The 16,868-nt window shown below is 55.3% G+C and overlaps 1 protein-coding gene across 1 annotated transcript in view; it reads left to right on the forward strand.

The window, feature by feature from the left end:
* Window positions 1–12,949, forward strand: part of SLIT1 (slit guidance ligand 1) — a 174,114-nt gene extending 161,165 nt beyond the window's left edge. The window contains exons 29-37 of the mRNA XM_007187428.3: window positions 2,678–2,817; window positions 3,005–3,098; window positions 5,991–6,128; window positions 7,393–7,630; window positions 9,193–9,323; window positions 9,807–9,961; window positions 11,074–11,362; window positions 11,711–11,922; window positions 12,711–12,949. Of these exons, the coding sequence (XP_007187490.1) occupies window positions 2,678–2,817; window positions 3,005–3,098; window positions 5,991–6,128; window positions 7,393–7,630; window positions 9,193–9,323; window positions 9,807–9,961; window positions 11,074–11,362; window positions 11,711–11,922; window positions 12,711–12,949 (1,636 nt within the window). The remainder of the gene's footprint in view (window positions 1–2,677; window positions 2,818–3,004; window positions 3,099–5,990; window positions 6,129–7,392; window positions 7,631–9,192; window positions 9,324–9,806; window positions 9,962–11,073; window positions 11,363–11,710; window positions 11,923–12,710) is intronic.
* The last annotated feature ends 3,919 nt before the right edge of the window (window positions 12,950–16,868 follow it).

Consider the following 16,868-nt stretch of genomic DNA (forward strand, 5'->3'; position numbering starts at 1 on the left):
GGACAGGGGTGGGGAGCCCTGCCCGGAGGTGGAGCAAGTCCTGGTCACGCCCTCCGGGGGCCTCCCCCACCAGCTCATGGGTCACTCTGGTCGCACCACGGGCATCAGTTTCCCACTGTCCTCCACAGCTCATCTCGCAAGTCCTCCCAGTGCTGACATGGCCCCTCAAGCCCCCCACTCACCCTGCTCCCCCCAGAGCCTCTCAACGAGCCCCCCAGCTTCCCAGAGCTCTCCTGCACCCAGAGCTTTTCTGAGGAGCACATAGTATTTAGTTGCTGAAGATAAATTGCCAGCTGAGCAAATTGACTCTTCAGAAAATGATGTTGAATCTACTGGCAGAAATGGCCAAACCTGTCTCTGCAAACCCAAATTACCAGCTGTAAAAAAGAAAACACTAAATGGCCTCTCGGCAGGTGTCGCCTTGGAAACGGCGTCCTTACAATAGGTTCTGTGCTCCTCTGGGCTTCCGCAGCAGCTCCATCAAAGCCCCCTCCTCATTGGCTAGACTACTAGGGGGCGTGTCTACGGAGAGGGCGGCTGAGAGGACGCACCTAGGAGCTCTCCCTGCTGGGCCGGGAGGGGTGCAGGTGGGAGTAGCCCCTCACACTTGGCATGCCTGCAGATTGGGGTGGGCGCTGTGGGAAGAACCCTTTTGGTCGAAAGGGGTGCCTCCCTGAGTAACCACTCAAACCTAAGGCTTACAAGAGCCTTCTCAGTTGTACCCCCGAACCCCGCCAGAGGGGACTTAGCTGAGATCCGCCACCACCTTGCAGGCGGAATTAAACTCCAGGACACAGGCTGCAACAGTAGCCTTCACACCTTCTTGTTCACACCCCCGCCCCGCCGCAACCGAATTTTTAAAGCTACAAACTGCCTCACATTCTTAAGTGACAGCTAAAAATCTTCATGGTAAGTTTAATTTTTCATTGCAAAGAAGGTCATTTCTAGAACGCTGTACATATTATTAACATTTAAAATTAAAGCTATGACTCTTTAAATCACTCTTTTATTATTCTCCAGGGAAAAATCATTTTAAAATCACTTGAAGGAACTCCTTGAACAGCTGCAACATCTTGCATCATTCTCGTTTCTACTCAAACTAGTATTTCTGTTTTACTCCCCTCACCTGCCCCCCATTTTTCTTCTAATGTAATCTGTTTTCATACTAGAGACTTTCCTTGAGCACCCTGCCATACTTTCCTACCACCGAAATGGGTATATAAGTTTAAATTTAAAGTTTTTTACTATTTCTTGTCACCATAAACCTCTAATTAAAAGTTTCTTTTGCATTGAGTTATCATTACAATGATCAATAATATACAATTGATCAGAACAACATAACTGTATTCCAAAATTTGATAATTATTACACGTAAAAGGAAAATTTTATTAGACTGTATCTCTTAATGAGATAGATGGAGCTTTTGTTTGTGTGTGTGTGTGTGTGTGTGTGTGTGTTTTCTTTTCTTCTCCTAATTGGTTTATGTGTCCAGAGGTGAATATTATAGAATGTGAGAGGGCTTAGCAGCCAATCTATTCCCTTAAAAAAAATGTGTGTGTGTGTGTGTGTGTGTGTGTGTGTGTTTGTGTGTAGCTATAAATGCTGAGAAAGTTTGTTCACATAAATAAACCAATGAGATTAGGAGTTTTATTATAGCCATGTCACTCAATTACTTGAAACCCTGCCAAGTTTATATGCTAAAAACCCCAAGTGATCTGTCATCAAAAATTATTTTTAATCTTCTATCAGCTGACAGTTCCATGAGGTCTTCCCTCAATTATTTTTTAATGCTCAGAACTAGAAACCTCGTGACTTGCAAAAGGGTTTGTTCATTCACTTTGGAAACATCAATATTCCTAATTGTCCCTTTATTTGGCACCCAAGGATCTTAGGCCCCAGGCACAGCCCACCTTGGCCTTGTGCTGGAAGAGGTGCGCGTGCGCCTTTCTGGAGCTCCGGGGCAGGTCAGTTAAGGGGGAAGTTCCGTGCACAACATGAAGATGTGGAAATTAATTTCTCAGACCTCTCTGACCCACAAACCCCTTGGAAAACCACAGTTATCCCAGGGGGAAGTGTACCCCAGTTTGAAGATCGCTGATCTCCAGGGCTCTCCGAGACCTGACTCCTGCTTACCCCCAGTCCTGTTCTCACCCCATCCCTGAAGTATGTGCTCCCCAAGCCCTGAACTATTTAGATGAGCAGGTACCCTCTTGAAGGATGGGCTGTAAGGCTCTCTCTCCCCCAGGCTTTTACTCCCACCGCCTTCCCTCCCCTTCCTCTTCTCCCCTGTCAGAGTCCTTGGCTAACTCATCACCTCCTCCAGGAAGCCTGCCCTGACCACTCCCTCCAGGGAGGAGCTAGGTGTCCTCTGCCCCTTCGTCCACCCTCCCCAGCCTCAGTTGCGCACCGTTCTGATACTCACTGTCTCTCCTTTGGTTGCCAGTCTCCTCGTCGTCTCCCCCGCTAGACTGTGACTGATCTCATGAGCACAGGAGCACAGGGCTGGTCTTGGTCACCTCTAACCCCCAGCATCTAACAGGGCTTGACCCAGAGTAGGGACCAAAACTCCAGGATGATGCTATTGACCGTTGGCCACAGGCTTCCATCAGTGCCTCAGGAAGGCTGCCGCCCTGGCCGTGGGCCCACACACCTCTCCCTCCTCCCCTGCTCCCCACAGGTGCTCCTGCCCCTCCGGCTTTGAAGGACCGACGTGTGGGGTAAACACGGACAACTGTGTGGAACACTCATGTGCCAACGGGGGCACCTGTGTGGACGGCATGGGCAGCTACACCTGCCAGTGCCCCCTGCAGTACTCGGGTAAGCGTGGCGGGGTTCAAGCCTCTGCAGGGAGGTGGGGGCCGGTGCTCGTGCCCTGAGCCCCTGTCCCATGGGCGGAAGGGCTGGGACCCTGCCTCAGTGTCTGCAGGAAGTTTCTGCTGGGCCGGCTGCCTGGCGGAGCACAGGGGGCAGCTTCTCTCCTGCCTCTCCCCCATTCTTCCCCCAGGAGCGGCCTGTGAGCAGCTGGTGGACTTCTGCTCCTCGGATTTGAACCCGTGTCAGCACGAGGCCCAGTGTGTGGGCACCCCAGACGGGCCCAGGTCAGTGTTGCCCATTTCTAAGGCCAGGGAAGGGCATGGGCCCCCGCGTCACCTCTCCTCTGCCCTCCCCAGCCTGTTTCCTCACCTATCAGGTGGGTTTGGTCTTGGCTGTTCAGTTCTTGCCAGTCAGTGCCAGGGGCAGGGTGGTGGTAGTTTTAGTCAGACAGACCTGGGTTTACATCATGACCCGGGATGGGTGGCTTGACCACTCTGAGCCTCAGTTTTCTCATCTGCAAACTGGGTGCACCAGTAGCTTCCTCCTGGGGTGGTTGTAAGGATTAGATAAGCAAATGCGTGAAGAGCACTTACCTCCACGTCTGACACTTGAAAAATGCTCAATAAAGAACTGTTGCAGGTCCACAGTTTATCATCGCCAATTACAAAGTGCACAAAACTCTGAAAACCAAAAGCCATCTGCTAGCAAAATCTGATCCGATCAATGTATTTGGTGTTAAAAGCTGACCTGCACTGATATGAAGCTACTGACAGTCACCATTCATCCCATGTAGTGGGAATATGTGTAGATCTTGCAGCAGAATGTGAACATGTTTAGTTAAGGGGCTGCCCCAGATCCAATTGGCATGTTACGTAATATACAGTTATAGGCGTTGTATTACCTTTCCCAAATCCAAAAAGTTCTGAATTTCAAAACCTGTCTGGCTTCAGGAGGGTTGGATAAGGGGTCCTTGACTGTTGTCACCATCATTGTTACTGGCATATGTGGAAGTGCTTTGTCACCGGAAGACTGTGATATGAAGGTCACGGGTTTGTTTTTGTTTTTGTTTTTTTTTAATTTTTTTATTTTTATTTATTTATTTATTTATTTATGGCTGTGTTGGGTCTTCCTTTCTGTGTGAGGGCTTTCTCTAGTTGCGGCAAGCGGGGGCCACTCCTCATCGTGATGCGCGGGCCCCTCACTATCGCGGCCTCTCTTGTTGCGAAACACAGGCTCCAGACGCGCAGGCTCAGCAATTGTGGCTCACGGGCCCAGCCGCTCCGCGGCATGTGGGATCCGCCCAGACCAGGGCTCGAACCCATGTCCCCTGCATTGGCAGGCAGACTCTCAACCACTGTGCCACCAGGGAAGCCCAATCACGGGGTTTTTAAGATGTTGCTCCCATCTGCAGTTCTGCAAACATAGTCTCATTTCTGGGACCCTGTTCCAGCAGTCAGGGCAGGACAGTGGTCAGGTCTTCTTCAGGTCTGTGGCTGAGGGACCCAACCCCAGCTGCTCGGGCAGAGGTAAGGGATGGAGTCCCCCAGGGACTCAGTCCAGCAGGAGCTGCCAGAGCCTCCTGGGCAGGAAGTGAGAGCCGGGGGACACTGAGGCCCAGATCCTAGATCAAGGGACCGCACAGGAGCCTCCATCCGAATGGTGGACAGACGCTGCACTGCTGGCTGAGCTGCCGGGTGGGGTGGGCGCAGCAGACCAAGGAGCAGTGGCAGAGCAAGTGGCGTGCACACTCCTCAGAGGGGCTGGACCTCAGAGGGCGGAACAAAGCAGGACTGCACGTTGTCCGGTTGGATACTGCTCAGATGGTCCTTCACACCCCAGAGAAGGAGCGCTCGGTGGGCGTGTAGTGCACCTTCACTCACCTTCCTGTCTTGGAGGAAGGACGGAACTGACAGACACTCAGCTGTGCCTGGTGTTGTACCTGGAGCCCAGCAAGTATTCAGGACACACTCACTGGATGAATGGATAAGGGAATGACAGTGAATGAGGCTGTGGGTCCTTAGCTACTGTAACATTTTTCAGACTGCAGCTCAAGACCCAGTAATAGATTGTGATCAGTTGGGTGGGTCAAGATTAACGTTAAAAAAATAAAACAAAATATCAGAGAGCATCATGCCCTTTTATATAGTAAGGATAAGTATTTTGGCATGAAACTGATTGCAGCGGGCTGTGCGTGTGTGTGTGTATGTGTGTGTTTACCGGGTACAAAGGTATTTCTTACCTCTTGAAAAACACTGGGAATAAATTTAAAAATCAGGCAGGAGCACCTACCTGCCAGGTTGTGTGGTTGAGCCATGGAGTTTGCAGTTTGTAGTTTGGAAGGGTTTCCGGCAAGGGGTGTTCACCGGAGGCTTCCTGGAGGAGACGAGGTACTGGCCTGGCTGGACCGAGGCAGGGAGAGAGAAGAGGGTATGCCAGAATCAACAGGTGTGAAGGCAGAGACGTGTAGCGAGGTGCGGGTTGCTGCCTGTGGAAACAGGTCTGACCGCGGGGTGGCTTGTTATGGGGGGAGCCGGGTGGGGAGCATCTGGCAGGGCTGCAACCGGACAGGGGTGGACGAGCATGCTCTTTATTTGATAGGCAAATAATTGGCAGAAATGGACTGACTCAGGAGAGCAGTGGGCCACAGTGTGAGCCGGGAAGCTGGGGCCTGGCCTGGAGTCAGGAGGCTGTGGGGAGGTGGGCACTAGCGTCTGAGGCCTGGGAGGCTGGGCCGGTGCAGTTGGGAGGCTGGGGAAGAGGGATGGATGAGCCCCATGTGACTCAGAGCCATGCACTGGCTGGGGGTGGGGAGGGGGGCGGGGGGCAGCTGGGCAGGTTGAGAAGGGTCTGAAGGTTGACCTTGGATGTGCTCTTGGTGCTAAGGGTGGTCCTCCATCTTCTCCAGCTCCTGGGTGTCCACCCTCCCAGCCCAGAGCAGCCCCTTCCCCTGCCTGCAGCCCACATAAGCTCCCTTCCTGGACTAGAAAACGGTCTCAGGACGGGTGGGGGCATCTTGACATCTAGGGCTCCGTGTGACCTCCTGGGGGACCCCACAGACTCCCAGGGCCATGAGGCTGTCTGCCACACACACACAGCCCTGGGGCCGCACAGGCTCCTGGCCGAGCTCTGGGCTGTGTGTGGGGCTGTTGACCCACCCCACCCCCGGCCCACCCCAGGTGTGAGTGTGCGCCTGGTTATGCGGGTGACAACTGCACGGAGAACCGGGATGACTGCGAGGACCACCGCTGCCAGAATGGGGCCCAGTGCGTGGATGGAGTCAACAGCTACTCCTGCCTCTGTGCTGAGGGTTACAGGTGAGCGGCCCCGGGAGGCACCATGAGCGACTGACCCCTCTTAGCTGTCAGCTCTGGGACCGGCAGGAGGCACCCTGGGAGCTTTCACCGTGGCTCTGCCAGTCACCATCTGTGTGGTCTGGGGAAAGTTAATCAGCAGCTCAGAGCACAGGCAGAGGGTCCCTACCCTGATTGGCGGAGGGAGCGGGAGGTGGGTACAGATTACTGGGCAGTGCCCCATCACTTAACCTGCCCAGTGAACCCCTGAAGACATGCCCTGCATTAAAGGCCATTTACTTTTGCATCTTGGTCTCTCTGGGAGGCTGCGAGGGGAGGGCACCTGCCCTCCTTCCGGTCACCCACCTCCCATGCTCTGCTCGTGTCTTCTTTTAAAGAAAAATTTTATTGAGATATAATTCATATGCTATATAATTCACCCAGTTAAAGTGTATAATTCAGTGGCTTTTCATATATTCTCAGAGTTGTACATCCATTACAAACAAACAATTTTAGAACACTTCATTACCCCAAAGAAACTCCACACTCTTATCTGTCACCACAACGCCCCTCCATCCCAGCTGAAGACAACCACTAACCTACTAATGTCTGTGTCTGTAGATTTGCTTATTCTGAATATTTCATATAAATGGAATCATACGATCTGTGGTCCTTTGTGACTGGCTTTCACTTAGCGTCATGTTTTAGAGGTTCATCCATGTGGTAGCATGTATCAGAACTTCATTCCTTGTTATGGCTGAATAATATTCCAGTGTATGGATATACCACATTTGTTTATCCATTCATCGTTGATAGACATTTGGTTTGTTTCCTCTTTTTGGCTGTTGTGAATATTTGGTGCTACAGAGTCTTCTCTCTTTTGTTTGTCTCTTAAGTCTCAGCTTTCTTTTCTGTGAAATGGGTGTAGTAAAACTTGCTAGCAGAGTTTGCTGACATGAACACTGAGTGCTTCTTAAAACTAACGGGCACACAAGTCACCTGGGATCTTGTTAAAAACCAGGTTCAATAGGCTTTCCATTTCCGACAAGTGCTCAGGTGATGTTGATGCTGCTGGTGCAGGGACCACAGTTGTTTCTCACCTTGTTCCTCAGCATCTTTCTGGCTCTTAATTCTCTTAGGGAAAGTGTTCATTAGGAGCATCTTCTGTTACTTTAAAGCAACAGTGTCCCAAGATGTTTAGTGAGTTTCTCTCCAGGACTGTGGGAGAGGAAGATGACCCCTTGCTCCTTGGCCCTGCCCTCTCTGACCCGTGTCTTTTCCCCCTCAGTGGGCAGCTCTGTGAGACCCCTCCCCACCCGCCTGCCCCCAGGAGCCCCTGTGAGGGGACTGAGTGCCAGAACGGGGCCAACTGTGTGGACCAGGGCAGCCAGCCTGTGTGCCAGTGCCTCCCGGGCTTTGGCGGCCCCGAGTGTGAGAAGTTGCTTAGCGTCAACTTCGTGGATCGGGACACTTACCTACAGTTCACCGACCTGCAGAACTGGCCACGGGCCAACATCACACTGCAGGTGCGTGCCCAGGGCGCCCGTCACAGAGGGTGGTCCGGCAGCAGGGGACCCTGGCCTCAGGTCAGAGTATCAGGACAGCTGGGAGCACCCTGTGTTAGTCAAAACTCTTTGGATGTGGGTATCAGGATCTCAGCTTGAGCTAGTTTAAGCACAGTCAGAAAGGTTATTGGGTCACAAAACCAGTCTCAGGGAAGGGCAGGGGTGGAGGTGGTCTCATGGGTGACTGGATCCGCAAAACCAAACTTACCAGGATCTTCTCCCACCATCTCTTGTCTCAAAGACTCCCCTCAGCTTCAGCCTCCAATGCTGCAGACTGGCTTTCTCCATGTGGCTGGAACACGGCCACAGCTAGCGCTGGGAGCCCTTATTTTCCATTTCATGTCTTGAATTCCATCTCAGAACATTATTATGTTGAGGGAAAAAGAAGCAAGTTCTACTTCAGCAGCACTGTTTGCTAAATATTTCTTGGGGAGGGACAGCGGATTGCATTGCACTTCACATGAAAAAAAATTAAACTCTTTAGTCATCCCTTTCTTTTCCCCAAATTCCATTCCTTATCCCAACTGCCACATCTTTCTTCTCTCCTTTATTTGTCCTCTTCTCCTTCTTTTCTCTCAGAACCTTTCAGCCTCTCAAACATGCCCACTCTGCTCTCCTTCCCTTGATCACCTCTCATAAATTCTATCCACTACACTGTCCACACAGCAAGACCACAGCTAGCCTAACTGCTCAACAAAATAAAACTCACCAAAACCCTGCCCAAGCCATTGCCTCAGGCACATCCTTGGAGAGGCTCAGTTTATCCCGCTATCCCCACCGCAGGCTCTTCCCCATAGCTCTAGTTGGACAACAGTCAGCAACCTCGGATCGGAGAAGATCTCTGATTGGCCTGCCTCAGGTCACATGCCCATCCCTGGACCAACTACTGAGTCCAGGGAGATGGGGTGCCATGGTCCAGACTGGGCCGTGTGCCAGCTGTACAGACCAGGGGGTCAGGGTCTTTACCAGGAGAGGAACAAGGCAGGAAAAAAAGATCATGGCTCGCACAGCATCATAGAGACATCTCCCTCCCAAGGCACAGCTCCAGCTTTTGCTCGCATGGCTCCAGTGACAGGTGCTACCGTCCAGGTTTGGGTGGCTCTGGCTGTTGGAGAGTCTTCCTGACTCTGTCCTCTGTAGGTCCCGTCCTGGCCCCAAGGCAGCTCCCTGAGGCCCACAGAACAGGATACCCCACATCCTGTCTAACCGTCCTCTCTGGGCAGGTGGTCCCAAGCTCTCTTACCTCCTGGCACAGAGTTTCCAGGCCTCAGCTGGCCCATCTGCCCTCCCCTGCCTGGCCCTGGCCAGACTGGCTGTGGATGGAATTTGAGTGGGGGGGGTGGGGTGGTGTGGGGCTGCCAGCCTGGGACAGCGCCCCCTGGAGGATGTTTCCCTTGGGGAGGCAGGGGAGGACAGTTCTGCACACATTTCTCTTTTAATCGTGGGTCCTCCGTCTGCCCCACCCGCCAGCCTGTGCTGCCGCTGCGTGGGGTGGGGTGGGAGATAAAGTGCCGTTGCCATAGGTCTCCACAGCAGAGGACAATGGGATCCTGCTGTACAATGGGGACGACGACCACATTGCGGTGGAGCTGTACCAGGGCCATGTACGTGTCAGCTACGACCCAGGCAGCTACCCCAGCTCTGCCATCTACAGGTAGGGAGGGCTTCTTCAGGCCCACCAGCTGCCCTCAAGGGCTGGGGGACTGCCAGGGAGGGGTCTCCTGGGCCAAGAGCAGGTGGTTATCGGCACTACCAGAGACCTGGGCTGCCCAAGCGGAAAGGGCATTCAGACCACCGAGTCCAGCCCCATGCTGGGTCCGAGGCTCCCTGGGGCCTGAGCAGTGGTCCCATCCTTCCCCGTCCACAACCGCCTCACAGGGAGCTCCTCAGTGGGGAGGGGAGGCTGATTAGTTGGAAACCCCTGCCCCAAACTTCTCAGCTTTCCTAAGAGAGTGCCCAAAGGGGAGCAGGAGGGACCAGGTCAGAGGCCACCAAGTCCCCACAGTCCCCTCTGTTAGATATTTGGTTTCTTGGGAATCAGCTGCTGGACCAGTGGCCTTTCTGGGGAAGTGCCTAGGCGGGGATGGGTCCAGCTGAAGGCCATTCCCCGGGGCGGGGGCGCCTCATCTTCTTCCAGTGCCGAGACGATCAATGATGGGCAGTTCCACACCGTTGAGCTGGTCACCTTTGACCAGATGGTGAATCTCTCCATCGATGGCGGCAGCCCCATGACCATGGACAACTTCGGCAAACACTACACACTAAACAGCGAGGCGCCCCTCTATGTGGGAGGTGAGGACCTGGCCTGGGTGGAGCTGCAGCTGGCCCTCCCCGGGCCACTCCATCAGGTGGTAGCAACAGACATTCCAGGTGGGGCTTCTGTTGCTCTCTGGCCTGAGCCTTGCCAGGCTCAGGAGAACTGCCCTGTGGGGGACATTCCAAGGTGGCAGTGGGGGAGGATCCTATGCATGGCCAAGCTGCTGGCGGATTGTCCACCTTGCCTAGAGCCCGCACTGCTCTCTGCCCAGCCCAGACTGACAAAGAAGGATGGGAATGTGGGTTGGGCTTGAGGCCTGGCCTGGGAGGGGGCCTGGACTTTTCCAGCTAACTTTTGCACGGTAGGTACCTTTCCTCTTGGCTTAGGGCCAGAAGGGGCTTGTCAGTTGTTCAGGGTCCATTCTCGGGTCCCTCAGAGGCCCAGGCATGGACTCCCTGCTTCAACTGGGGACCTCCCAGCTGGGCTTACAGGCTTTGTGGCTAGATGGCCCCATCCAGCACCCGAGAACATTTCTAGGTCTAGATGAGACAGGTTTCTAAATGCAGCGGGGCCATCTCAGTGCCGCAGAGGGCCTTGCCGAGACGTCGGCCAGGAGGGTGTGAGGGATGGAGCCCTGGATTCTAATCCCAGCTCTGCTGTTTACTAGTTGTGCAACTTTGCGCAGGTCACTGAGCACTGAAATCGAAGGGGTTTCAGCAACTCCGACGTCAGAGGGCTGCTGTGAAGGGATGACCACAAAAGTGGGGGACAAAGTGCCATACACATGAGTTCTGGGCCCAAGTCCTTTGCTGCTTTTGGGGTCTCTGGGAGGTAAAAGCTGGTGTTCTGGGCAGGAGCCCTGCGCGAGGGCGGCCAGACTCAGGCACCCAGAGCATCACTGGTCAGCTGGCTGCTGCCAGGCCTGGCACCCCCAGGCTCTGATCACAGAGGAAGCAGCTTTTCCATTTCTTCTGGGAAAGGAGTCTGGACCCTCCAAGGTGGCAAAAGACATTGGCCCAGAGTTGCAGAGACTGAAGGACAGATGCCGAGGGAACACCGTAGAGATGCCCAGTGGACCTCAGAGGTGGGTGCCAGGCAGGGTTTGAGCCTAACTCAGCTCAGCTCTGCCCCCTCCCCTCCACTCCAGGGATGCCAGTGGACGTGAATTCGGCCGCCTTCCGCCTGTGGCAGATCCTCAATGGCACGAGCTTCCACGGTTGCATCCGAAACCTGTACATCAACAACGAGTTGCAGGACTTCACCAAGACGAGGATGAAGCCAGGGGTGGTGCCAGGCTGCGAGCCCTGCCGGAAGCTCTACTGCCTGCATGGCATCTGCCAGCCCAATGCCACACCGGGGCCCGTGTGCCACTGCGAGGCCGGCTGGGAGGGCCTGCACTGCGACCAGCCAGCCGACGGCCCCTGCCATGGCCACAAGTGAGCCTGGGCTGGGCTCAGGGAGCCCTCCCCCACTGCCCACCTGCAGGTTCCCTTCCCTTCCCTGCAAGTTCCACTTCCCCATGGTGAGGAAAGACTGTGTCTGTAAACTCCAAACTTGGAACACGTGGCCTAACACAGGGTTTTATTAATTTTTTCTGGCTTTCAGTTTTTATTAACAGGAAAAGGACCCTAGGGACAAACACAATCACATTTTGCTCCCTTTGTTTCAATTTTGGGAACAGAATAAGACCCTGTGAAGCCCAAGGCTGGGGGTGTGGGGTGCCCTCGGGTGGGCTTGGATTGGCTCTGGCCTGTCCTCACAGTGCCTTTTCTCTGTCCCTCCAGGTGTGTCCACGGGAAGTGCGTGCCTCTAGATGCTCTTTCCTACAGCTGCCAGTGCCAGGATGGGTACTCGGGGGCCCTGTGCAACCAGGCTGGGGCACCTGCAGACCCCTGTGGGGGCCTGCGGTGCCTGCACGGCCACTGCCAGGCCTCAGCCACCAAGGGGGCGCACTGTGTGTGTGACCCCGGCTTTTCGGGCGAGCTGTGCGAGCAAGGTCAGGGGCCCCCCTCCTGACATGCCCTCTCCAGGGTCCCTCCCCACAACGTGCTTTAGTGACTTGACTTTTCTTTTTCCCAACCTCAGCAACCGCTCTGTGCCCCCTCTCCCCTCCTGCACCTTGGGCTGCTATTGGGCTGTAGCACCCCCAATCCTCTGGGCTCTGAGCCCCACCCGCAGACAGATGCCCATCTCTCCCTGGCCCAGCTTGCCCTGTAGCCCCTTTATCTGGGCTAAGTGCCCCTTCTGGCTGGGGTCTCTCCTTACAGAAGAGACCACCAGAGTAACAGCATCTTGGCCACATCACTTAGGGACCTGGAGAGCAGCAGGAAGTCTGAGAGTTGGGGACCCTTCCCAGGTCCTCCTGGCCCACGTGACCAAGACGGTCAAGGGACTGCTGCTGAAGGGGGCAGGAAAGAGCCTGAGAAATCCAAAGCTCAGGCACCTTCAGGTCCCCTAGGCCATACCCTCTGGCTCCAATTTCTTCTCTGATGTCATCGCCTCCCAGGCTTCCAGCCACCTCTTGCACTCCTCTGGAGGCCACCTTACCCTGGCAGCCCAATCTGTCCTGGGGGGCCTTGGCAGCTAGAAAGTTCTTCCTTTTCACTGACCTCACTGTGGGCCCAGGAGGAAGCGTGTGCATGTGCATGTCTGGCAGGGAGGAGGTGGGGTCCGAGGATGCTGCCCCACCCTCCTCCTCCTTTTTCTCCTCCTCCTGCTTCCCCGGGGGCAGCGCTGGCCCATGGGTGTGCCCTGAGGCTTTCTCTTGGTGTCTGTCCCATCCAGAGTCCGAGTGCCGGGGGGACCCTGTCCGGGACTTTCACCAGGTCCAGAGGGGCTATGCCATCTGCCAGACCACGCGCCCGCTGTCGTGGGTGGAGTGCCGGGGCTCATGCCCCGGCCAGGGCTGCTGCCAGGGCCTGCGGCTGAAGCGGAGGAAGTTCACCTTTGAGTGCAGCGATGGGACCTCTTTTGCCGAGGAGGTGGAGAAGCCCACCAAGTGTGGCTGTGCCTTCTGCGCTTAGCGCCCGGCGTGGACGGGGAGGGGAGAGGGCGGGCGAGGGGGCGCGGCCGCAGCGGAGACCGAGTGGCCGGCAGCTGGGCTGGGGTGCGGGCCATCACCGCGGCGACGCCTGGGCGACCGGCCCTCCCGTGGGCGGGGGCGCCAGAACCACCTTTCTAAAGCCGACGGCGCCGCAGCTGGGGGCGGGGCGGGGGGGCGGGGCGGGGGGCGTGGCCCGGGCCGCAACCCGCCCTCTCCGGAAGTGCCTTGCACAAATAGGCGCTTAATAAATATTTGTTGAATGAATGTGTGCGTGAGGTCAGGCCAAGAAGTGCAGAATAGTGACACCTCCTCCTTGCCTGCTACCTGGGTCTGAAGATGGGACTGCCCCTTCCCAAACCAGCCTTTCCCTCTCGCCTGTGGCCTGTGCGGGTCCCAGAAGCCCCTTGCCCCCCTGCAGATAACCTTGAAGTACTCTCAGCCTGCGCTGGGGCAGCCGGCCTGGCTCTCAGCTTCTGCTGCCGCAGCGTCTGCTGGCAGTAGGCCAGGCTGCGAAGGGGAAGGGCCCCCTCCTGCTGGCCAGGAAGGGACCAAGCCCTGCCCCCTGGGCTGCCTGGCAGTGCTGCAGCCACTGCTTGCTTGGGAACGGCCCAGGGGGTGGAGGTGGTTTTAGGACCAGACCTCTGAATCCCAAAGTTATGGGATGAGCGCTGTAATTTCAAGGAGGGTGCTCATGCGGAGGAAACAACCGCTGGGACTGCTTGTGGAGGGGGGGGGGGGAAACACCACCAAAAAGGACAGGGGTTCTTGGTTCCAACTGAATAAACATCACCACCTCCAGATACTAGCCACCAAGGGGGCATTGGTCCTGGGCTTCCCCAGCCATTAGCCAGCCATCAGCTGCTAGCTAGCAGGGGGACTTGGGGGTGTAGGGGGCTTGGGCGAGGCTGCTAGGCCAAGGAGGGGTCTCCTCCCATGTAGACTGGGTTCAGATCACCTCACGCCGCAGACCAGTAGGGAACAGTGGTCCAGACACCAGGAAACCTCCGCTGGCTCTGTCACTCTGGGCAAACTTCTTCCCCATGGGCCTCAGTCTCCTCAGCTATCAAATGGGGAGATGGGGGCGAGCAATGTAGACCCTCCCACTGTGGCTCCAGGAGGGAAGCTGGAGGAGTTAGTTAGAAGATCTACTTCCATTAATCACGTCAACAAGTATTCATGTGCCTAACCGGGGCTGGGTACTGCGGGTGTTCTCCTCTCACGGACAGAGGCGACCAACCACAGAACATCACAGGAGCGACCTGTGATGCTTGGGAAGGATGCCTGGGAAGGGATCTGAGGCGAGTGAGGGCTCCAACCACAGACGCCGGCCCAGGCCAGAGCTGCTCACTCCAAGTGTTTGCAAGGAAGGACTCAGTGTCTGAAGTCATCGAACGTGTGGCCGTGTGACTACAAATGCTTCTCTTCCATGGGGAATGAACACGCAGAAAGATGATCTTTGTGCCTAAATAGCGAGCTGGCTGGAAGGAAGATAGGTCACGGTCTCCTGTCCCAGTGTCTCCCCAAGAGCGTGTGCCCCTGGGGGATCCTGGGGGGCAAGGAGGGTGAGCATGTCCCTTTCCTGGCTCCTTCCATCTGCAAACAGAAGGCAGGGTCAGGGGAGTATGTTGTGATGGGGTTGAGGTGGCCTTGTGCTTGGGGGCGGCAGGCGGAGTCCTTGATACTATCCTGGAGCATCCTACGACTGAGAGCGCCTGGCGTGTTCCACTACCCTGGGACTCAGGCCAGTGAGTTTGAGTCCTGGGCCCCCTGTAATGGGAAGAGGACCCTGCCCTGTCCACCTGGGGAGGTGTCCTGAAGGCTGGATCTGCCCCTCACCAGGGGCCAGGCTCTATTTTCTTGTAACTAACTCTGAGCAAGGCCACAGCACCCCTCACACTCATGGGCAGCAGCCTGGGCCTCGAGGGGCTTCTCCTAGGGCTGCACAGCATCCTTCTCTTACCTGGACTTTCTGGGCCCCTGCGGGCGCCTGGACAGCAGCCAGCACCAGGCTGGGTAGGAAGGAAAGCTCAAGTGTAGCTAGCCCGCCCCTTCCACGGAAGAGAGGGTTCTGGAACCCGCCAACCCTGAGACACATACCTTCCCCTGGCTACCACCATTCCTCACTGACCTGCAGAAACCGTTCCCCGGGCTTGAGGGGCGATGTCTGGCAGGACCTCTTCGCTCTGCAGAAGTGGAAAGGGCACCTGCAGACAGGTACTGGCTGCCAGGAGTCCTGCACTCCCAGTGCCATGGGTTTGGGAGGGCAGAGGATGGAGTGTTTGTTTGCAGGGAGCACCCTGCGAGCTTGCTGCCACCCCTGTGCACCCCTCCACAGCACCCCGCGCCCCAGCCCAGCTCCATACTCACCCTTGGTCGAGCCAGGAGATTGGGATGCACCACAAGGGTGAGGGCAGCAAGGGGCCGAGAGACCCATGCGCCCCAGGATCAAGTTTTCCTCAACTGAACCACCAACCCGAAAGTTGCTAAGGAACTGGATCACCACACACCTTGCCTGTTCACGTTTGGGCCTGCCGAGTCCCAGAAGAAGGCTACCACGAAATCATCTGAGAAATCATTTCCAAACCTTGCCAACCCTTTGGTAAAGACTCCAGTTCACTTTGATGTCGTCCTCGGCTGATTCCACTGAAGAGACGTAAGCAGGGCAAGTCCCAAAGTTGCTGCTGCTTTGGCCGCACTGCAGGCGACAGTGGCCTTGGCTCCCTGTGCAGGTGTCAGGAAATGGAAAAGGCTGTACTTTGTCTCTTCTTTGCCTGCTCTTAGCCTAACCAGGAAAGTATCTCTTTACACAGAATACTTAACAGATTCTAATATATATTTGTATTTCATTTTGTTATAGTATTTTTATATGTTAAAGTCAAATCCAGTGTCTCGCTTCGCTTTTCAGATGCTATGTAGTTGTGACATTTGGTTTGGTTTGGGGTTGGGGGGGGGGTTCTGTAGTCTTGTTTGGATCACTCTTTTAAAGAGACTGGTTTAGAATGAGCCCCTGGGGGAACCACACCTGCCCTGTCCTGAGACGTGTTATTTTAGAACATGTTGGATATTGTCTGTTGTCTTCCTGTGAACATGAAATTGATCCACTCAGGTTCTGCCTTTGTTGAGCTCTTTTTCTGCATCAAGGATGAGCCCAGGGCTGCTGACACACACCCTCGCATGGGCGAGAGTTTCTGGGCTGCCCATACACCAGCCACAATCCAGGTGTGGAGCCCAGACACAGCACATGTAGGGTATCTGCCCTTGGAACTCTCTAGCCTTCCTGAAGTGGCCAAGGAGGCCTGTTCCTCCTGAAGAAGGAAGGGGAGGTCTGGGGGGTGGCTTAGTCATAGCTCCCTGGGGATGTCAGTGTGAGAACAGAGCCTGACACGGCACAGCACACACGGATCTGGGGAGGCTGTCCATCCTCACTTCTCTTCAAGAGTCACACTCACGTTTTGTAAGTTTGTGTACAGAGCCATGCCCAGATTTAACATGGCTCTGAAGGTTTTAGAGCATCAGGGCAACAGATTAGAGCAGTGTGGCTTCTCCAACTGTCCTGTAAGGTTGACCTGTCAGGCACCAGAACAGTGGTTCTTAGGGATCAGTGGAGAAAGGAGACAAACATACTTCTACAGTGGTTCTACTATGACTTCAGACCACAGAACTGCACTCAAATTGAGCTTTGTAGGACGTGTGACCTCAGTGTCTTGGTGAGGCCAGGCCCTGGCAGTGAGGCTGGGAAAGCCCCCTGACACCAAGGGGACCCCACTGGCCCTCCTCTGATGCAGGACCATAAACTGATTTCCCGCTCATGGTGACGGTCACATATGCCACACCTTAACAGCACACGGTCACCTTGAAAATGGGCAGTGATGGTAACTGCAGTGCCTTCAAAGCAATGA

The sequence above is a fragment of the Balaenoptera acutorostrata genome, chromosome 16 (genome assembly GCF_949987535.1).
Source record: "Balaenoptera acutorostrata chromosome 16, mBalAcu1.1, whole genome shotgun sequence".
NCBI classification, from domain to species: domain Eukaryota; kingdom Metazoa; phylum Chordata; class Mammalia; order Artiodactyla; family Balaenopteridae; genus Balaenoptera; species Balaenoptera acutorostrata.